Below are 23,366 nucleotides of genomic sequence, written 5' to 3' on the forward strand. Positions count from 1 at the left end.
TGCAGTGAAAGAAAACGTGCTTAGGATCGAGATTGTCATTGACGCCCAAAATCCTGGCGCCACCCCATTATCGTCCCCTCCCATTCCTCCCAAACCAATCTCCTTCATTTGGCCGCGCCCTAGAAGCGCACGTCCCCCGCCTTTCTGCAGCGGAACCGGCGATCCGCCTCTCTATATAAGACCGGGGCGTCGCGTGTAGCCCTCCACAACCTCCAGGATGAATTTCTCTTCGGATTCCCACTATTTGGCCTCTTCCTACAGGAAGATATTCGGGGAGCCGCCCCGCTACTCCTCCCGTCTTGGCAGTTCGGCCACAGCCAGCAGTTACCGGTCTCAGTCGGTATCCCGCTGTAGCAACCGCGCCGTCTCGTATCGCTTGGCGCAGGCAGACAACTTGGATCTCAGCCAGGCAACGGCGCTGAATGACGAATTTCGGCTGACCCGCACCAATGAGAAGGAGCAGCTGCAGGGACTCAACGACCGCTTCGCCGGCTACATCGAGAAAGTGAGGCAGCTGGAGCAGCACAATCGCCTCCTGGAGACCGAGCTGAGCGCACTGCGGCAGCGTCACGCCGAACCCAGCGGCCTGGCCGAGCTCTTCCAAAACGAGCTCCGCGAGCTGAGGGCCCAACTGGACGAGACGGAGGCCGCCCGGGCACAGGGGGCGCTCGAAAGGGAGCGGCTGGCCGAGGAAGTGCAGCTCTTACGGGCGCACTGCGAGGAGGAGGCGCGAGCCAAGGCGGAGGCTGAGCAGGCGTTGCGCGCGCAGCAGCGGGAGGTGGATGGCGCCACCTTGGCGCGCATGGCTCTGGAGAAGAAGGTGGAGGGGCTGCTCGACGAGCTGGCCTTCCTGCGCAAGGTCCACGCCGAGGAGGTGGCCGAGCTGAGCGTCTCCTTGCAGCCAACCCAGCTGGCTGCCATCGAGCCGGACGCCACCAAGGCCGATCTGACTGCGGCGCTGAAGGAGCTACGCTCGCAGTACGAAGCGTTGGCCGCCAAGAACCTGCAGGCGGCCGACGAGTGGTACCGCGCCAAGTTCGCCAACCTCAGCGAGCAGGCGGCGCGCAACAACGAGGCCATCCGAGCCAGCCGCGAGGAGATCGGCGAGTACCGCCGCCAGCTGCAAGCCCGCACTTTAGAGGTGGAGAGCCTGCGCGGAGCCAACGAATCCCTGGAGCGGCAGCTAAATGAGATGGAGGAGCGGCATAACGCCGAAGCGCTCGGCTTGCAGGTGAGGACCGCCCGCGCGAGCTCTACTACTTCTTGCCTCCCAAAGTGTCCCGTGGTGATATCGAGCTGCCCCTAGCGCAGATTTGGGCCAGCTACGTTTTTCAAGCCTCCCACTCCCCTACTGCGATTACCGCATTTTTGTCTTCCAAATACCCTCAGCAGGTAAAAATCCAACGTTCAGCAGAACGGTTATTAAATTTACAGCAGGCAGTCTGCTATTAAGCTGGGTCGCTTTTACCTTTCCTAATGCCTGTCAGATGCTTTGCGTTATGCCTTCCCTTATCCATTATCATTGGCCGTTCTAGCTGGCTTAATGATTGTTGTAAACAATCAGTGTTCAGTGACAAAACCACAGGAAGGGTTGCACCGGGATGTCTGTCTGCTGTGAGCATCTCATTCCTTTGACGTTTCTTAACGTTCACGCTGCTCTCCGTGGTGCTGAATATAGCCAACAATTGGTTGACTGCACCTCTAGAATTGTGCTTGTGTTTACCAGCAGGAATGAAACGTTTTGCTTTTTAGCGATCCTACTCAAAACTACTGCAAATCAGCCATTGATTTTCCAGAATGCTTTTTTCATGATCTCTCTGTAATAGACATATTACTTAACTAATCCTAGGCTAATTCTTCAGGGTTGATAATTTGTGCTTAGATTTTTACTATATATAAATTAAACATGCTATACAGTAAGTTACTATGAAACTAATAAAACTCTAACCCTAATAAAATTATAAAGATGGTAAACAGTAAAATCAGGAAAGGTAGAACTAAAATAGGGGTAATAAAAGACAATTGAAATAAAATGTGTTGTTACATTCAGGAGTGCTCATTTAGCACAGAAAGGTGTCTCACTGGACATCTGTGAGAAAATATTCCAATCTCAAATCCATTCCTTCTGTACATTTACTATGCTTTCAATACTGCAGAAACATGTTTAATACAATCATTGTTTTACATGGAATGGGGTTCCACATGAGAAATTGCCTTACAAAATGATTTGAAATGTAGATACTATAATTGACAGGGTTTTTGAATTAGCATTGTTTACAAACAGCACTTAAGTGTTATGCTAATATAGAACTGATGGACAATCGTATTGAAAATTAAGAAATTGCACGTCCACCCATTTTTAAAAAATATGTTACAGTAGATGATTTCTTCAGATTAATTCGAACTGTCATTAGGTACTTTCTAAATTATATTGTTTCCTTCTGGATATCAGAAAGCATTCATTTTAGATTATACTTTATTACATAAATATATTAGTCATGAAGGCAATACAGATAGTCCTCGACTTACAATAGTTAATTTAGTGACCATTCAAAGTTACAACAGCACTGAAAAAAGTGACTTATGGCCGTTTTTCAGTTAAAACTTTGCACCACCCCCATGGTCACATGATCAAAATTGCTTGACAACTGGCTCATATATATGACGATAGCAGTGTCCCAAGGTCACTTGTTCCCATTTTGTGACCTTCTGACCAGCAAAGTCAATGGGGAAACCGGATTCAATTAACAGCTAGGTTACTAATTTAAGAACTACAGTGATTCACTTAACAACTGTGGTGAGAAAGGTCATAAAATGGGACAAAACTCACTTAACAAATGTCTCACTTAACAACAGATATTTTGGGTTGAAAATATCAGTTGTCGAGGACTACCTGTATAGCAATAAATCACAGAGGTCAATTTGTCATCTTAACTGTTCGAGAAATGTAAAATGTAGAATGGCAATAAAAAAATTACTTTTAGCACAGGAGGAAAAACAATACTACTAAAATCTATAATAGGATCAGTGGATTTTCATATGTTCATAAACAATCTGAATACAAGTAAACTGAAAAGTGGTCAGCTTTATTATTTTGAAATAACAATAAAAAACCTACATAAAACATTTTGAAGAATATTTCAAAATGGGGCATAAGAATTAAATTGGCAAATGCATTGGAATATGTAATTTCACATATAGTACTTTACATTGGCAAAAATGAACAAATGGATTTGTGATAATTAGCTCAATGAGAACAATGTGCCTCTGCTATAAAAAAGAAAAATCCGAAGCTATCAATTAGAGAACAAAAATAAATCTGCAATATTGTACTGCTCTTACACTATTTTGCATTGTGATTATACTTAAAATATGATGCATATTGTTTAGTTCACCATACCCCAAAAGGATATAACTATAAAGAATGTAAAAAAGAGGGAAACCAAAATTATCAAGCAGATGGAACAACCTTCTGCCTTAAACAACGAAGTTTAAAATAATTGCTCCTATGTAGTTTAGGAATAAAATATACATTATAGTTTATAATGTTATGCATACTACCGAATGCTAATGTAAAGTGCATTTCTTGAGTGCTTTTTCCTTTACTGTTCATAGTAAAGGAAAAATCTTAAAAATATCTATCACTAACAAGGTTGATCCTAAACTGTCCACCACTTTGATAGCTTCATTATCAATCCTAAAGCTGCTCATTGTATGTGATGTCATTAGTTTGGTATTTTTATATTTAATTTAGCTTTTTTTCACAGTGCCCACAATTTCACTTGCAGATCCCTGCATTTTAGCTAGCAGAGTTATGTGATCAACATAGCACAGATTATGGCTGTTTCTTGCTCCAATTTTCCACTTTTATTTTTTATTTAATCCAGCTTCTTTTAATGCACATTAAGCATACACTGTACTTTGAATCACAGAGTATATAAACTTGTCACACTCCTTTGCCAACCTGGAGTCAACCTGTTTCATCGTATTCCATCTGTACTAAACCTTCCAAATCTGAGAGGGAGGGAGGGAGGGGGGGTGCATCCTCCAGTGTCATTCAGTGTTTTTTATAGCAAATCTATCTAGTGAGATTTCAGTGTGGTGGTCATTGTTACTAGAATGGCCTTAAAAGATCCATGAAAATATTTTGTAAGATCAAGTATTAATTATAAAGATACGGTAATGCAAATTTATATATTTTTATAGTGGTGAATTAAACATGCATGACATTTTTACATACATTCATGTACAATATTGCTAACTCCAATGACAGTTCATTATGTTTTCTTTCTTGGTTTCAAGCCTGAATATAAATTTTGTTTATATTTGATATATAAGCATGTGTGTAGAGAGATAATCCTGAAAATTGCCAATAACCTTTTGCTCATTCTATGTATATGTGTGAGATTGTGCATGCCATCAAATGATGTTAATATACATCCACAGTCTCAATTTCCCATCAGTTCAGGACTTACAGAATAGAGGTTTTCGATTTTGCCTAATGTATATAAACCTGTAACTTGCCTGCTTATTTTTTCTCAATAAAACATAATTTCAAAAGTATTAAACAAAAAGTGAAATAATTTCATCAAATAAAAACAATCACATCACAAATCATTAAACACTATTTCATATGTTTTATATCAGAACTCAACTAGAAACATCATGAATTCATCAAATTTATTACTCTCTTTACTATTTATTCTAGTCTTTAAAAACATTACCAAATGAAATAAATACAATGTATGACCATTGCCTATTGAGCTGCCATAATCTATTTTTATTTAATCTTATTCTAATAAAACAATTGGAATGTTCCTATTAGCCCAATATAGTTAGTAATTAGCAGTTCTGGGAGTTTTATTCAGAAACTCTGAAAAATCCTGGTGCTTATCATTGGTTTAAAAAAAATAAAGTGGCATTTCTATCATAATAAATGTATAGGTATATCTATTTTATACCTATTTCATTTGCTCAGTATTGAAGGCTATATCTCTATAATTTTAAAGTGCTTGACACAAAAAAGATTCTAATTGTTAATTTTACTGTTGTAATTTAATTCATTTTCCAATTGTTTGTTGTCTGCAACAAATTAGCAAAACTTCATTTTTTCTTGCTTCTGTTAAAAAGGAATTAAACTATTTAGCAGAGACTTTGGCCTTAAAATGTTAATGTTGAACTCTCTGAATTTACAGGATACCATTAGCCAGTTGGAAAGCGATTTGAGAGACACAAAGAGTGAAATGGCTCGGCATCTGAGAGAATACCAAGATTTACTGAATGTCAAAATGGCCTTGGATATAGAGATAGCAGCATACAGGTAACCAGGTTTTGATTCTCAATATCAATTTAGAATTGTAATGCTATTTTGAAAATCTCCAAAATAGGTGATCGAATTTATGTTGCCCTAATAACTTGGTGAGAAATGGCTTGATCCTATTTATTTCAATGCTTTGCCATAATTTTGCATTTACGGTCAGGGAATGTGATTGTTTTGTTAAGGGTAATTTCTTTTTATCAATAAGACATATATTGTTTACCTTGTCTATGTATATAAGTGTGCCTGAAAATCCTCGATTTCCATTATTAATAAAATCTTTTGTTGTATTTGCAGGAAGCTGTTGGAGGGTGAGGAGACACGTTTTAGTACTTCAAGCATGAACATCTCATCTCTGAATCCCCTTTCCAATCCTACTTACTCTTTCCAACCCAGGCTCTATAGTTCATCTGTAGCCAGCAGCTCCAAAATGTCATCCTCTTTCTATTTTAAGAAAGATGAGAAAGAGGAAGCTAAATTAACCTCAAAAATTTCATCAAGCCAGGTAGGAGACCCCTTTGCTGAAATGATAGAGGAAACCATAGCAGCTACTAAAAAACCTGAAAGAACAAACTTGGAAGAAGGAAACACTGTCAATCAAAAAATGTAATCACTGACCTTAAATACAGATACATGCAAGGCATAATAATATAGCGTAAGTCTTTAAATTGCCTATACCTGAATTAAGGTACCCAACTCACATCCATTTAACTTTCTAATGTTTCACAGTAAATTATTTCAATAGGAGTATTATGTTCAATACTATCAGAAATACAGAGGCTCAAAGATCAATTTAGAAATACTGTAGTAAATCTTGTTTGCCAATTGCATTGCTGTAAGGCAGACATGTCTCCCAATTGCTGAATTAAAGAGAAAATAAGCATGTGCTAACACACACACACACACACACACACACACTTGTACTCTTATTAAATCATGTTTCTGATTTATTTCTGCTGAGCACAACTTTCAAGTTGGGAAAAATCTAGCAACTAAATCACATTAGTGAAATGAAGATTAATCCTTATTGTCTGCCTCATAAAATAAAGAAACTGACAGATAATTCAATTATGTAATTTCCAGATAATGAACTTTATTCCATTTTAGTCCTTCTGGACCACAGAGATGTAAAAAATACAAATATTTATTTTACTTTGTGGTCTATGCACGTTACAAAGAAATACAAAATTATCTAGGAATGTTAGGTAGAAAATATGAACAAGGTTTAGGAAAATGAACACCCCATGATAAACTTGCTGTATCACTGCATAAAGAAATCCTATTAGCACATTGTCAAGAGACACATAATACATTTTTTGATATCTAAAGTTACTCACAATATGCCCATCTTAAAAAAAATCTACATGCTGTAGACAAGGGGTGTCAAACTCATTGTCATATGATGTATCACGACCTTTTCCCCCTTCGCTAAAATGAGGGGGGGGTGGCCAGTGCATGACACATCTGGCCTACAGGCCATGAGTTTGACACCCCTGCTGTAGTCAAATAATTAGGAGTCTTAGGATCCTGGTTAACTGTTAGTTGAATGCACGTTTTTGACCATCTCTGTGATTATCTAAAAAGTCACTGCACTGTCCATTTTACCTTGTGCCATATTAGTAGCCAGCAATTTTAAAAGTTGTTGTTGCTTAGAATTAATAGTGCCAGCTATTAAAAAATGAAAAGAAACACATGTTTTAGAGGTTAGCTTTATATAAAACAAAGCTAAAAGAATGTTTTCCTGTATTGTCTAGAAGCACAGTACTAATGCTGATTCAAAAGTAGTGATTGCTACTGCTTCTATAAGGCACAATCTGCAACCTAAAACAGGGATGTATGTGTTGGTTCATAATTAGAAAATGAATGTAGATTTATGCCAGCTGCTTATTTCTGTATTATGGAAAACAATATGGCTTCTATGTAAGTTATTGAGATATGGTTTCTTAAATAAGAGAGGGACTTTTCCTAAATGTATTTTCTTACACACATTCATTATTGCACAAATAAAATGCACTAGTGAATTTTAGTGGTTCTTCTAATTTTGCTCTGATTGGTTAAGGTGAATGTAATTGTTCAGCCTTGCCAATCACAACTGAAAATCATATACATGAGCAACACACACAAAAACAATTGATTTTTTTAAAAATAAACAAATGGTGCTGAAATCTGATAAAATAAAAATTCTTACATTTCCAACAAGTAGCAGATTCAGCCCATGTTTCTGCAGCAAATGACACAAGAATAATCTTGGTTGGAAGAGATCAACATAAAATTTCCTTTAATAATTTGGGAATTCTGATAAATCAGATTCCCAAGTCCTATCAGAATTTAACTTCACTATGTATCTCTGTCTGAACATGTGCCAACTTTTATATAGAACACACTATTTTAGATTTTATTTGAATGCCTTAAAGATTGCCAGCAACTAAATTGCTTTCTGCAGAAATTCAAGACTGTATTATTCGATGTCTTTGCACTGATTCATCCTGTCACAAAGTTTCATAATACAAATCCATGTCCTATCTTGTGTCCCTTGAACTAATACACTTTTCTTCTCTGTAAGGCACAAATTAATAATAAAAAAAATGTTGTACCACTTTAGGCAGCCTGTTTGTCATTTGTGCTATTGTGAATCTAAACTTTGGTATTAAGAATTAATAGTTACATTACAGCCAATAAATATCTAAGTTTATCTGTGTGGAAAAAACCAATGATTAAAAGTGAACGAATGAAACCACAAAATGCTTTCAGTTATAACTATGTGTAATATTTCCACATTCCACACGAATGCTTTCATAATGACTCTGTAAGATGAATTTATGTATTTATATATGTATGTATTTAACCTTACAATTGGAAGATGAATGCTACAGAATAGGAGGGGGGACAGAATGAACTATGGCCATCATTATTTTGATCTTGGAAGAAACTTTCCAAAATGTTTGTTTAAGAATATGCAAAGCACAGATATGAGAGGATTCCAGGTAATTCTTGTGATAATATATTGGGATTGTCTCAAGCTTATGGAATAACTAGAGGGAAAAATTAATGTGAAATGTGGTATGTCTTAAAATTGATATCAACATGATCCTCTACATGTGTTACAATTGTGATAATAGTACATATTATTATAATGTGCTTCAACATTGTGATAAATTCCAAATGTTGCGTAACCAAGATGTAATAAAATATTATATATTTACTTGATAAGGCAAAATTTGGAATGGTGCTTTGGGGAGGTATTTTTTCATGCAGAATTAATATATAGATGAAGAAAAAAGAAACAAAAGAGAACAACACAAACACTGAACATATGACTTACAGATTTAGTGAACTTCTATATGCTTTGCAATCGAATTAACTGGAATACAAGAAAAATATTTTTCATATTCCATCGTGGAGCTTCATTTTTTTTAATGAATCAAGTAGGGCATTTCCAATATTTATTCAAATATCAGTTTGGAATGCCGACTCCTCTTCAAAAGAGAAATAATAGAGCCTTCCAAAATACTGTGTGATGTAATATATATGCAATATACCGGTACATGCAAATTCTGAAAACTCCTCTCTTGATAATCTAAACTGCACCAGCAGACAGACTTGATCATTGTTGTTCTTATGTATCCCATCCCAATAATCTATTAATGTCGAATATGAAAAACATTTTGGCTTAGACTGATTACTGAAAGTGCTCCATGTATAAAGAAAGAAAAAGTCCTGAAGGATTAAAGGTCTCTCTATAAAGCCCAAATACAGATTTTGGAAAGATTGCTTTCTTGCAATTCTGAGCAACATATTCTCTATTCTGGAGATACAGAAAAGGCTAACAGAAACCCATCTATATCAGTGGTAAGCACCTCTTACTCAGTGAATTCTTAAAGTTTACCATATGCAATATAAAGGCAAGCCTCTTGTTTTCTGAAGCTACTCTTAATTAGCTATAGCTAACTGCATGGTCATGAACACTAGCTTTACCAGAAAAAAAGTGCTTCAATTGTTTTCTTCATATGACTTCCCTCTGAAATGCCTCGCTTTCTTTAAATGAAATATCCATACAATGCAGTTTTCTGTTCAGAATTGATGTATCAACTCTTGCTTTTTATAGTTAACATTTTCTGTATAAATTTCAGCTCTATAAATAATACATGCAGAAACTCAAACTGAATTTGATAATGACCAGAACTTGGCCACTATACTGCTCAACCAAAGCTTGAACGTTTGTGGGTACATTACATATCAGTAATAAATATGTTGATTATTAGAAAAAAGCACTCCATATTTCTCTCCATGAACTTAATGCTTCATTTGTGACAATCCTCTGTGACAATAACAATCTTTGCCACAAAGTAAACAAAGTAGCATATTGAAAACTTACATTAACTTTCTGACTCTGTGCCTACTTAGATATTCAAATATATCTAATGCAGCATCCCTAGTTGGCACTCCAGAAAAATTTCTCCTTGGCAATGCAGATTTCTCACTACGAAAGTTATGCTACTTTTTCTGACAGTTTTCTGTCTGTTTTTCTGCATTAATTCCAATTGTGTGCTTTTAACAAATTTTGTAATATTGATATTTTTACAAACTGAGGTAGCATGAACTAATTTATTTACTCAATCAACTTAAAAAAAGTAACAAACACCATATTATTTCACTCTTTAAGAATTTGAGTTCTTGTATGGGGGAAGCAAAAAAATTAATATTTGTATTTCACCCATTTGTCCCAGCAAGCTTATGTTGCTGCAACTGGAATTAGTTTTTAATTTTAAAAAATCCAGTCAAAATCATTAACAATTTCTCACTGCTCTTCAATAATCCTGCCATATCCTTCTTGTGCTGAGTGCTTCTATGGCTTTTTTTCTTATATCTGATGTATTTCATTTTTTATCATTTTAATATATTAGCTGTAAACTAATCAAATTCATATTTTAATAAGACCAATTCTGGCTCTGTTATTTTATTGCTACCATTCAGCCAGCTCATAATTTATTATTTAAGTGCACATTTATTACCTGGGGAACAAGTTTACTGTTTTAAACATTTGGAAAGCATATGGTCCATTTATTTTTCCACTGACCTTGGGGGTATAAACAACAGTGGAACACCTGTTCCAATGCAGCCCAATTCATTGTCTCATCTACTTTTACATTTACATTGCTATTCAACAAGTGATGATCTATAGGCAACATAGCTTTATTTCCTTTCCTGTTGTAGTATTTGGTAGTATTATATATTTCAATATTTTTCATATAAGGCATGAGATAGAAATGCTTGCAATTTGTAAAGGGTGATTAGCTCCATTTTATCTCTAGGGAAAAATCTAAAAGTCATTTTATTTCTCAACTGACTAAAATAAAATTCAAATGCCCCTATGAATAATGCATGTTTCTCCCAATAAGACATTGTGGTCAAAGAGATCATCCCTGAGAACTGTACTGCAAATATACTTAAAGACTTTTGGATAAATTGTAGTCTCAAATACAACACTGCCCATGGATTAGTCATGAATGCCGCAAGACCTACATATTTAGAATGAATTCTGTTATGTTGATATGCTTCTTCCCTGAGCTAGGCGCTGATGATACAAGAGCACTGAAGTATTTATAGCTTACTTACTGGTACAATTGTTTGTTTTTCTCACTGCTTTAAATCACTTCCTTAATTATTATGCAGAGCAAACACAGTGCATTTCTTTAGATTCATTTAAATAAAATGCTTTTTTTTTTTGCTGCAGTTCTCCCATGAAGTTTTGTTCTTTCAAACATCTTCTGAAAATTTAAGAGATTTTTGAAAATGTGGAATCTCCACTAAGAATCAGTCCATAATGAAGTATAAGTAACCCATCCTGGAAAGAAAAAGAGAAATTGTATGAATCAAAAATCCAATGAAATCAGCAAACTAAAAAAGGCAATGACTTATACAGACAAGTTTTCTTATTGTGCATTAGGTACAAGAGACAGTTTTATATAATCGTTAAGGTACTACGCTAGAAACCTGGCAACTATGAATTCTAGTCCTACCTTAGGCCCAAAGTCAGTTGGGTGACCTTAGGCTAGTCACACTCTCAGCCTTGGGAAGGAGGCAATGGCAAAGCATTCCCCACAATCTTGCCAACAAAACTGCAAGGACTGGTCTAGGCAGTTGCCAGAAATCAACACTGATTTGGAGGTGTGCATGCACACATTCACATACACACACACACATTAGGTATTGGTATTGAAACAAAATAGCTTTGGGTTAATAATTTTCTAGAGAAACAGCAAAAAACACACATCTGAATCTAAATACCATATTTCTCCACAAGCACAGTGACAAAATATCTAAAAAAGACATATTGTTTCAGTTATCTATTTGTGCCTTAAAAATGTAATTCCTCGTTAAGAAGAAAAGAAGAGCTATTACCAACTTTGGATTTCATCTTTTTACTTAACTTTCCATCTTCCTAGCCTTGTAGACTCTTCAAGGAGTTTGAAGGCAAATTTGAAGACAATTATGTTCATTGTGACTCTCAAATGGCTGGGCTAAGCATTTTAAGCATTAACACCAAATATGTCATGCTAACTATTTATGTATATGGATCCCTTTTGAAAAAAGTACTTCATTATGAATAAGCTTCCATTTTTACTTTCTAGAACAAATTTTTAAGAAAACACACTTACAGAAAACAATTTCCTGAAAAAGTAACGTAAAATAACATCATTTTGAGCATTGCCTTGGAAGTTTATTTAGATTTGGTTCACATCAGGCCAGTGAGTCATGTAAAGAAATATACACCATTTAATGCTTATGAATCCGTATCTATTTAAGATTGAAAAATAAGTAAAATATCTGGATATCACTATGACAAATATATATGCTATTTCAAAAAAACTATGTTAAGACACAAAATGACATTAAAGAAGATATTTAGGATGGAAAAACTGTGAATTGTTACTGATGGGGAGAATTTCTGTGATAAAAATAGATCATATTTTTATAATGATGGTTTTGTTTCAGAAAATCCACAGTTTTGATAGATAATGCACCATTTAAATCAGGGGTGTCAAACTCGATTTCATTGAAGGCCGCATCAGGATTGTAGTTGACCTTGGGGGCCAGGGTGGGTGTGGCCAGTTTCCCTGCCTCCCACTTTTTCATTCCCATCTCCCCCTCTCTCACCTCCCTTCCTTCCATTTTGGCTATAATATACAGATGGAACAATGGGAAAATATATGACTGAAAAGATTGAAATTTATATTGTTATAATCTTAAAGATAATTTTTATAAAATAATGTACCACTGGAATATACCAGCAGAGAAATTGTCTAGAATGTATAAAGGTAGTTCAAATATATGTGAACAAAAAGATGTTTTATCATGCTTGATGCATGCATAAAAAAGCCAAAAAATAGATTCAGTGGATTTTAAAGATGAATATACAATTAAAAACTAAGGTACTCTCTTTTGCAATTGATGGACAGTGATGGAACTTTGTTTTTGTATATGATATGTTTTTGTATATGATTGGAGGAATATGATTGTATAGCGTGGAGGTCAGAAAAGAAAGGGGGACATGATTGAAATGTTTAAATATATTAAGGATGTGAATATGGTTTTAAAGACAGTATTTTCAATATTAAGCAAAAATAAAGAACTTAGGGGCATAACTTCAAACTGATAGGAAGGTAGTTCAAAAGTAATGTTAGAAAGTATTACTTCACAGAAAGAATAGCGGAAGCTAGGAACCAACTTCCAGCTGGGGTAGTGGGTCAATCATCAGTAACTGAATTTAAAAATTTGAATAAACACATATCCATCATCCGCTAAAAATAATAAATAATAAATGAAAAAGACAAAAACAAACAAACAAAAAACCCAAAGGGAAAACTCAATGGACCAATAGGGCTTTTTCTGCCTACTTAGTTTTCTATGTTTCTATAATTGCAGCAAGATTAATCTATGCACAAAGATGGAAAGACTGGGCAATACCTATAACAGGAATGGTTAGTGAAGATAATGGAAATTGCCGAGATGGCCAAATTGTCTTCTTTGATGAGAGAAAAGAAATATCTACATTTATTGCTGACAGGAAATCCCTTATGGACTTTTTGTGGAAAACAGAAAAAAATGAACGTATGATTTATAGTTTTAATCACTAGGCAGGATAGATTAAAATAGAGAGAGGTCATAACTTTAGGTAAAAAGGTAAATTTATAATTATGTTTATAACTGCTGCAAAGATGATTAGAAATCACTTCTTTGCATCTTCTTTTTCTTTTCTATTTTTCTTGTATTTTTTCTTTTCTTGCACTTCTAATTTTCTCTTTGGTTTCTTTTTTCTTTATTATTAGCTTGTATTAGCTTCTATCTTTTAAAAAAACTTTAAATAAAATTGTAAAAGAGAAAAATTTATCCAATCTGTGCATAGTTTCCATAAATTTTATTTAGTCATTGTGCCTACAGTATTGTCTATGGCAGCAGTGGACAATTTTCCCAAGGGCCACATAAAAAACTGGGTCTGTTGTGGAGGGCTGCCACTATCCTGCCCCCCATACTACCGCCACCCTGCCCCCCTCAACACTGTGGTCCAGAAAGAGGCAGCCCGTGTGTCAAATGTGGCCTGTAGGCCTTAAAATGCCCAAATGTTTACAAGATTGCTTTGCAGATAGTCCAAGCATGACTGTGCATCTTCAATCATGACATATGTTTGCCAAAGACTCCTGAGAACCTTGTACAGAGGTTGCTAGTAAAGACAGCAGTCATTGCATTTTCTTTGATATTTCTGATGCTATGTTTAGGATTTGGTACAATCACTGCAGAAGTCTTAACACATAATTTAATGCAAAATAATAAAATCAATTCACTGTGATTTTTATCATCACTGTCTTGTAACTGTTAATTACACATATTCAGGTTCTCTGTATAATTCAGATTTAGCACTTCTGCACTGTGAAAATCAGTAGTAGTTTCACATGTAATTTTATTTACTGATTTTTTTCAAATCTCTTTTTCAGATTTGATGAAAGCAGCAATCGGATTGTATATCATATTTCATATGTTATAGATTATTCTGACTACCTTCTCTGCAGTCATAGATAAAAGGGTAGAAGCACTATGTTTTCTTCCCACTGGTGATACAAACTTACACCTTCTACTTATAGAACTATCATTTCCTATGCTATGCATTATGAAAACTGGCATAATCTGTGTGCACTTGGGAATGCCTTGTTCATGTCCTGGCCCTTTCTTTGCCTGCTTGTCAAAACTTTATCAGTTTTGAAACCCATCTATTAAATATATATGAATGCAGTTCCTGTAGAAAGCCAAGATGGAATGTTATGTGGCGCCAAAACCTTTTAATGTAAGTTAAACTCATATAGTGAGTTTGTATATATTCCAGTGTGCCAAGATTGTAGGATATAAGGCAAATACATGGAAGAAAGCTGCAAGTTCAGTTTCTGGATTGGGACCACAAAGTTTTTGACTTGAACAGCATATATTTGGGAGTGCAAGAATATCCAGATCCCAAGATTCATTTTTTTCAATAAACTAAAAAAAAAAAGTCTCAAAAACACTTTTATGAAAGGTAAATAAAGAATATCTCCAATAGTTTCTGCCTACTTAGTTGTTCTGGCAGAATGGATGTGTCCAGGTCCCATCAATTAAATATTGCCATCTTGTGGGACCTAGGAAATGTGTATTCCCACATTTGAGAACAGTATCCTTCCAGAGATAAGGACAGTGTCTTCTCTCCTTAAATCCTGGTTTTGTTTCAAGTTTAATGTTTGTTATTTTAATGGCCGCTGTCTTGTTTTGTGGGTTTTGTTAGCAGAGTATTTTAGTCTAGGCTACCTGTTGATTTAATGTTTCTTGCTATTTGTATGTTTTTTAGTTTTTCACACTGCCAAGACTCAGTAGAGTTGAAGGCCAACAAATTTAAATAAATAAATAGTGCCTTGAGACGGCACTATTCAAAATTAGGATTGCTTTTAAGCAAAACACATTTTTAATTAGCATGTCAGTACTTTACCTGCACTGCACTCTTCCCTAGAGCATTTTGGATTTCCCTTAGAGTCTGATACTGTTCCAGCAAGTGATCACCACATATTATGTCAACCTGAAATGAACAGAAAGAAATTATCAAATAATTTAGTACTTAGTAAAAGTTGTGTTCAAAGTAAAAATGTATGCCCAATTAACAAGAACATAGCCTGCTAAAACTATTATAAAGTTAATAGTTTCCGAGAAACTACACACCACCTGTTACAAGTCAGTTATTTTTAACTGATTTACTAACAACAGTGGCAAATACTGTACTTTCTATATTTCCCCCCTTTTAAACTTTACCCTTGTTTCACATACTTGTTAGTGTATGGGCAGAGAAGTTTCTTAAAAACCTCCACTTTCGGGCTAATATTCTTTCAGATCAGATGTTGCTAAATTTGTTAAAGATGAGCAGCTGTTCTCAGTTTAAACATAATTTAAAATTAACAATGGATCAATCCTGCAACCCAGTTCTCTGTGGAATACTGTTTCTTTCCACTCAGCTCATCATCTAGCATTAACAAAACCCAGAGGCATTATTTATTCACATGTAACTATTGCATGGCATTGCTTAATTCATCCAAGCCATTAAAAAAGAATAATGTTCAATGATGCAACTGAAACAAAAGCATGATCATTTGTTCATGATCATACTGTTTGCTACCACAAAGCTCTTATGATATCTGCAATTTATTTAATAGATTAGTGGAATTAAACTTCCTAGTGATAGATCTGAATTGTAGATGTATTTTCAATTGCTCTGAGATTACTGTGAGCTACAGAAATTTTTCACTTTAAGTTTTATGACACATTTCCAATGCACAGAGGGAGTTAAAGGTAATGGACTATTTGCCCTAATACTCACTTTATATTCCTCTACTATTTTACACTTGATATGTTATATTCCTCCACACTTTATAGTCTTCTATCAGACACTGTTCAGAACTCTGTTGAGAACTGCTCTGTTCAGAACTGCAAAATAGCAACAGCCGAATTGTTTCTACATTGATTGATTTATTTTACTGATATTTTCACCATTAAATCCTTGACAAAAATATTCGTAGAATACACTTTAAAAATAACCAAAGCAACTCTAAATTACTTTCTGGGCAATTCTAAAAACAGGAGATTGATTACAATAAATATAGTTTTACTGAATATCAGTCTTATCTATATCTGTGTGCCTTCCAGATGTATATATTTTAGATCCCAGAATTCCCCCAAAAGCACAGCTATTGCTGAAAATTTTGGAAAATGACATCAAAATCTGGAGGATGTCAAGGCTGGGAGAAGCTAATCTAAATATTCTCAGAACTATGTGATTTCTCTAAAAATCAAACTGTTTCTTTCAAACCATTCAATAAAATAAAACAAAAATACTGACATTATAATGGAAAACCAGAATAAGAAAACATCACTTTAATAATAGAGGTAGTCCTTGACTTAAGACCATTTATTCAGCAACCATTCAAAGTTATGAACAAAGTGCTGAATGAAGGGGCTTACGTACGCAAAGTTAAGAGCATTACAGGACTGCTGGGAGAATGTGATTGGCAACCCATTCATACTTACGGCTGATTGCCAAGCACCCTGCAATCATGTGATCACCATGTGCAATCTTCTTTGCCAGCTTCCCCAGAAAGTCAATGGGGAAGCCATCAGGGAAGGTCATAAGTTGATGCTGCCTGCTGAGATGACTCTTTGGGATTTGGCTGAAAAAGTTCTCTGCCAAAATCAAAGATAACACAGCATTACAAAGGCAGTGCAGCCTTCTGAATGTTTAGGGAACCATGTGTATTTTAGGAAACATTTCCAGGGGCCTTCCTTTCCAGAAGCTGGGTCTGAAAAGGAGAAAGCCAAAGGCAAAGATTGCTGTGGAGAGCTGGAAAAGAAGGCAGCAAGGTGAATGGATGCTGGCTGGCTTCCTTGCTGGACCAAGCAGCAAACAAATACTTGGTGGCTTGCTTACTGGGATAGGCTAGAGAGTGAATGGATTTTGCTAGCATTTGCTGGGGGAGGCTGAGGTTCCTAGGGCGTACAAATAACCTCAAAGCTACCTGGTTCTGTGGCTGCTTGTTATCCTGCAAGATAGGTGCAAGGTGGCCAAAAGTCATAGATAAGGGTAGAAATAGGCAGGGTGGAGGGAGTTGGAGGTAGTTCCTTACCTTATTGAGGCTTGGGGCAGGGAAGGACCAAGCCAAGAAGGCTTAGATTGGGATGGGCACTCGCTTAACGACGATCAATTCTCAGTTAACAACCGCAATGGGGAGTATGGTGATTGTTGTCATAAATTGATGTAATCACATGACATTTCTCTTTACATAAGCACTGGCTTATGATAGCAATCCCTGTCCTAATTTTGGCATAAGTCGAGGATTACTTGTATGTAACTGAAATGAACATAATCTGTTTGCCAGTCTAGAAAAGATGATGTTTGGCTGTATAACCATCTGCAATCATTAAAAGACAGATTATGATAAAGTGGAAGATGTAAAATTATCAATCCTCCCAAGTAAACCATGATTAGATGAGCTAATTCTACTTTGCTGTCATGCTACATTAACAAAAATTTGCAAGTCTGAAAATACAAACCTCCTGCATCATTTTTAACAGTCTAATACATTAGGATAGATCCTTAAATGTTTCCTTCTTTGCCCATTAGGCAGATGCAGCTTTTTATCTCTCTTTTCTTTGATCATTCCCTAAGCATCTTTCCCGCACACCCCTCAAAGTCATCCTCACCTACCATTACAAAAATGAATCTCAGTTAATTTTTTTGCTATTATATTAACAATACATACTAAGGATCAGTGGTGAAATCTAAAATTTGTTACTACCAGTTCTGTGGGTGTGGCATGGTGGTGGGGTAATGTGACTGCGTGGGCGTGGCCAATTTTGGTTTTTTTTACTTTTAAAACCATTTTTTCTACAACCTCTTCAGTGAAGAGGTTGTAAAAAAAAATGCTTTCAAAAGGCTCTGACGATCCCAGCTGAGTTGCCTGATTGTCAAAGGGTTTTTTAATCAGGCAACTCAGCTGGGATCGTCAGAGGCATTTTTCTTTTAAATGGCTCTGACGATCCCAGTTGAGTTGCCTGATTGCCGATTCAAAATCAGGCTCTCAGTTTAACTGAGTACTTCTTTTAACTGCCTGAATTTTTCATTTCTGTTATTTTGGTCTTTCCTACCTACATAATGCTTTCAGAGAAAAGTATTACATTAAAATCTGTGGGAACCTCATTCATCTGATAACTGTTATACACATGTTGTAGACAAGCAAAAAAAGGTAAAATTATATGAATTATTACAGTGTACCTGACAGCCAGGATCAAGATCCATCTTTCTTCTGAGGAATTTTTCCACATGTCCAATTGTTGCCTCTCCAGAAACACGTACAAACTTCTTTTCCAGTGGCTATAAGAACAAAGAACAGGTTAATTTACAGTTAAATTGTAATATATAGGATCTTTTGCAAATAGTTAATCTCATGTTTATTTTAAAACCTGAAAATAGCCACAGAGGATGAAATCAATAATTTTTCACTGTTCATTCTTGAGACTTTGATAAGACAATCATTTGCTGTCTAGGTAAGCAGACTGCATTGTAATACATAGCTCAGGTGCTATGTTGCCCTTTTAGCAAACAATTGAAATTGATTTGAGGCTCCAGACATGGAAAATGAGCTCCAGCCTCCTGAGATATTTCTACTGCCCCAACAAATAATCAAAGCCCTTCACTTGGAGAAAAATATTGATGGTAGAAGACATACTACTGCAAAGGACAGAAGATGTACACAAGACAAGTTATTAAGAGTAGCATACTGTCTAATCCTGTGAAAAAGAAGGGTTGAAAGATGACCAATGCTCATGAAATCAACTGATCATTAGCCATAATTTCTGAACTCAAGGGGATAAATGATATAGTCAAGAAAAGGTAGAGGATTAAAAGCAAATACAAATCTATAAATGAAAATGTGAAAGGGCTGGTGGTATTTTCATCTATCCTCTCTGTGGGGGTTGAGGAACTACAGTATAAAGAAAAGCAGTAAACTGGAAGAAAGATTTGGATTTATGGACCATGACATATACCACTAGTATAATAAGCCTTTAGGCAGATATATGCTGCATCCAAAGGCAGGAAAGAATGTAGTTGCTAACATGTCAGCAAGGATTTAAACTAAACCAAAAGAGAAGAAAGTTAGGTAGAGATTCAGCTAGAAAAGTGCTACGGGTAGACCTTAAGCATATCATAACAGAGGTATAATGCAGTAAATGTTGTCTGGAAATCATCAATACATGGTAGTAGGGAGAAAACTGGGATCTTTCAGTGTTTGTACATATATTTATGGAGTATATAGGCAGCTATGTTCTACAAATTCGTTCTTCAAATAAAAGGTTGCAAACATAATGCCACATTTATTTTAATACAGCAAGAATGTTTGGTAATATTGATACCTTAAAATTCCCGGAGAGATCATTTGCTCTGAAAGAAAGAGAAACGAACATAATCAGTGTGCATGGGATATACATACATTGGCATGCTCAACTTACAGGCATAAATCAAAGCCCATGCTCCCTCCTGCATTTATTTTGTGGTTCCCAAAAAAAAACCTTTAATTTTTGGTTTTTGAGGGGCCAAAAGGAAGAGAGAGGAAGACAGCATTCTCTTCCCTTGCCCCAGCCCTGTGGAATAAGGAGGTGAGAGAGGCCCCCGCAAAGGAGTTAAAATATAGTCTTGCATGGGGAGCTGCAGTCGTTGGGTTGGTTAGTGCCCCAAAAGCCCTCCCTCAGCTTTTAAACTAATTTCTAAACATGTACAATCCCAAAGGGTAAAGAAGATTGAATTACTATAACATTATTTTTAAAATACACTTTTAATAAACCAACATTTGAATATTACCAATTATTATTATTATTATTTTTTGGATTTATATGCCGCCCTCTCTCCAGAGGACTCAGGGCGGTTCACATCAAATGAAACAATTCCAATAAATACAATTTAAAACATACTAAAAACATACTAAAAACCAATTTAAAACAGTAGACCCCATCAGTCCTGGCCAGGGCGTTTAAACAGCCAGGTCTTAAGCTCACGGCGGAAGGTACGAAGGATGGGGGCCAGCTGAAGACCCACGGGAAGGTGATTCCAAAGGGTGGGCACGGCCACAGAGAAGGCTCTACCCCTGGGGGTCGCCAGCTGACATTGTCTAGCCGATGGCACCCTGAGTAGGCCCTCTCTGTGGGAACGCACTGGGCGATGGGAAGTCGATGCTGGTTGCAAGGCCTAAGCCATGAAGGGCTTCATAGGTTAACACCAGCACCTTGAATCTCACCCGGAGGGCAACTGGCAACCAATGCAAGTCACGCAGGAGAGGTGTAACATGGGAGTATTGGGATCCTCCCATTACAACCCGCGCGGCCGCATTCTGCACCAGCTGAAGCCTCCGAGTGGTCTTTAAGGGAAGCCCCAGGTATGATACATTCAAGCGTATTTGTCATGAAATACTGCATGAATCGATGTGAACATTACTTGGTTATTATTGCCACCTAGTGGATAAATTGAAGAGAGTATTTTTAAATTTCTTTCCTTCAAATTATTGAGATTCTGAACCACTTCACATGATTGATTTGTATTTTTCATTACAATAAGACATTGATGCACAAGGCATAAGTACCTTAAAAATACAAAGGCTGCTTGTCAACTAGTTGTAATGTGAAATCTGCTGCCAAGCTCAATTCAGTTTTAGTTACTTTGGAAATGAGCTTGCTCAAGTGTCATATTCTTCTTTTATCATGCTTTCAATTTTGAATCAAAGATGTATTTTCCTGAATGGATCTAACTAACAATTAGCTTTAATTACTGGAACAAGACTATGGCAGATGTTATAATTTTGTTTGTTTAAACTAACCTTCAGGATCTGAAATCTGTGGGATTTGAGCTCTATTTCTGCACCCCATAGGAGGAGTTCGGCTCCCTTCCATGTGTGGAAGGAAACTGCTCGGGCAGGCTGCATGAATGGAGCTCAGATTTTCAGGATCTGAGCTGTTTCTCTTCTCTGCCAAAGGAGTTCAGCTCCCCTCAGCAAGCACCTCTTTTAGTAAGCCCCAGAGAAGAGAGGAAGACCTCTTGGCAGGCAACAGTAGTTTGTAGTCTTTCCTGCCAGCTACCTGTATGCACACCATATGCATGATTTATAGATTAATGCATTGGACGAACATCTGCACAAAGTATAGCACTACTCAGCAAATCATAAAGCTAAATCAAAGCATAGTGAAAATAACACTACTTTCTATATCAGAAAGTTGTATTCTTCAGACACTGCTATCAGCATACGTTGAAAATTGAGCATATTGATGTAGAGTTGCAGACCTTAATTTATTCCACTATCCCTTGATCTTTTCACTGCATTAAAATCTAATAATGCAACTTAAAATTGTGGTAATATAATAGGCCAATGTAGGTGATCATTCCTAATCACAAAAAGTGATAAAATATGCGCAGTAATCTCGTAATTGAAGCTCTGTACTTTTATATTCACACTGAGACATCACACTTAAATATATAAGAGGAGCAGAGTTGACATCATAATGCACATTTCACCACCTGCCAACTTGCATGCTACTACCATATTTATTCATATTTCTGTCAATACCAAGACTTAAATATGATCTAATAGGCAATAATTTATTGTCTATGTTCATATATAAAACACTGATTCTCAGAAATTCAATTTTAACTTACCCAATAAATTCCAGAAGAAGTGACATGTCAAGTTCTGGAGGAATACGGAATACAGATCCTACAACCTTGCGGGACCTCCCCCTGCTCGCTGCCATTGGCTGAGGTACAGCTAAAATATAAAAGATTAATCAGGCTAGGAACAGAGAATAAAATGAATACACTCACGCTTCTTTCCCTGTAATACTTGTGGATTACTCTTCTTTCAACCCTTTCTTTTTTCAATCCATGGTGTCCTTTCTCTGAGCTACCCATTGCCTCTGTCTCACTGGTGATGATTTAACAATCTTTGCACCACTGCCCAGAAAACAATTACTTGGAGAATCAGTGCATTTCTTTTCTGGATGTATTTTAGTGGAAGTTGGATAACTTTCAATCAGAAATGCTTTGATTTGGAGTCTTATGCTGAATAGGGGATTGGACTTTTAGGGCCTAAATGTCCCTTTCCAACCCCATGATTTCTCAGCTTTCTCTTATTTCTCTTACACCATAGAGTATTCTCTCTCTTGGAAGTATTATCAATTGTGAAACCTCTTTCTGAGTAAATATTTTTCTTCTTTCCTTTATGTCCCATAGTTTTATGTTCTTTCTTCCCTTTATGTGTTCCATTGTAACAATATACAAGACTTTCACACATGTAAGAGTTTGTACTAATTAGGTTTCAGACCAGAGAAGCTAAGAATGGCCAAGAGTGGGGAAAAAAGAATCCAAAAAGAGCAGTAATGAAGAGACAGTGACAAAGATATGCCTCCACAAATCTATTCATTTGTGTCCTAGAGGTCTAAAAACAATATAACACAAGAACTGTCTTCCAAATTAGAATATTGTCAAATTTGGCTAGGTTTTTGGTGTCTCTTATATAAAATCTTATTAAAACAAAAGATACATCTCCAAAATCTCTGACATACATCTAGATGATTACAGGCACTGAAAAGTAATAGCTACTAATATAACATGCTGAAACTTGTGATTTTCTATATACAGTTATTCTCCCATTGCTATTTTTGATAGCTTTATGTAAACATTGCTATGTTTCTAACCTTCATATTTATCTCAAAGATACAGGAAAAGTAAGAAATGATGTTGAATTTCTGAGAGAGCCACAGGCAGCAGCAACAAAATACAATTCCATAAATCTGATGTAATGTTCTCATCAATCACAAATTGGACAGCAAGAACTGACTGAAGACAATAATCAACAATCTTAGTGTAGTTTGACACATGAACAAAACTACTCACTAAAATATCATCTTTAAAATGTTCAGGACAAAAACCACTTTCATTAAATAT

The 23,366-nt window shown here is 36.2% G+C and overlaps 2 protein-coding genes across 4 annotated transcripts in view; one reads left to right on the forward strand and one right to left on the reverse strand.

Moving 5' to 3' along the window:
* On the forward strand, window positions 1–7,918 carry INA (internexin neuronal intermediate filament protein alpha). The gene is made up of 3 exons (XM_034439999.3): window positions 1–1,231; window positions 5,196–5,320; window positions 5,615–7,918. The coding sequence occupies exons 1-3, from the start codon at window positions 218–220 to the stop codon at window positions 5,925–5,927; spliced, it is 1,452 nt and encodes a 483-aa protein (XP_034295890.1). The 5' UTR covers window positions 1–217; the 3' UTR covers window positions 5,928–7,918.
* The window catches only part of PCGF6 (polycomb group ring finger 6), a 22,563-nt gene continuing 5,577 nt past the window's right edge, over window positions 6,381–23,366 (reverse strand). Inside the window, exons 6-11 of one of the 3 annotated variants that reach the window (XR_004595090.3) lie at window positions 22,080–22,188; window positions 19,793–19,820; window positions 18,654–18,752; window positions 16,206–16,312; window positions 15,327–15,413; window positions 11,138–11,162 (exon numbers count right to left, since the gene is read on the reverse strand). Coding sequence is in view for 1 of the 3 variants with exons in the window: in XM_034440000.3 (XP_034295891.2) it covers window positions 11,094–11,162; window positions 15,327–15,413; window positions 18,654–18,752; window positions 19,793–19,820; window positions 22,080–22,188 (392 nt within the window). In the remaining 2 variants the exon portion in view is untranslated. Of the gene's footprint in view, window positions 11,163–15,325; window positions 15,414–16,205; window positions 16,313–16,912; window positions 17,066–18,653; window positions 18,753–19,792; window positions 19,821–22,079; window positions 22,189–23,366 lie in introns of those variants that run through there. The other 2 variants (XM_034440000.3, XR_015728638.1) reach the window with 2 other exon arrangements.

This window comes from Pantherophis guttatus, chromosome 6, assembly GCF_059756535.1.
Source record: "Pantherophis guttatus breed Tessera chromosome 6, ASM5975653v1, whole genome shotgun sequence".
Classification (NCBI taxonomy): Eukaryota; Metazoa; Chordata; class Lepidosauria; order Squamata; family Colubridae; genus Pantherophis; species Pantherophis guttatus.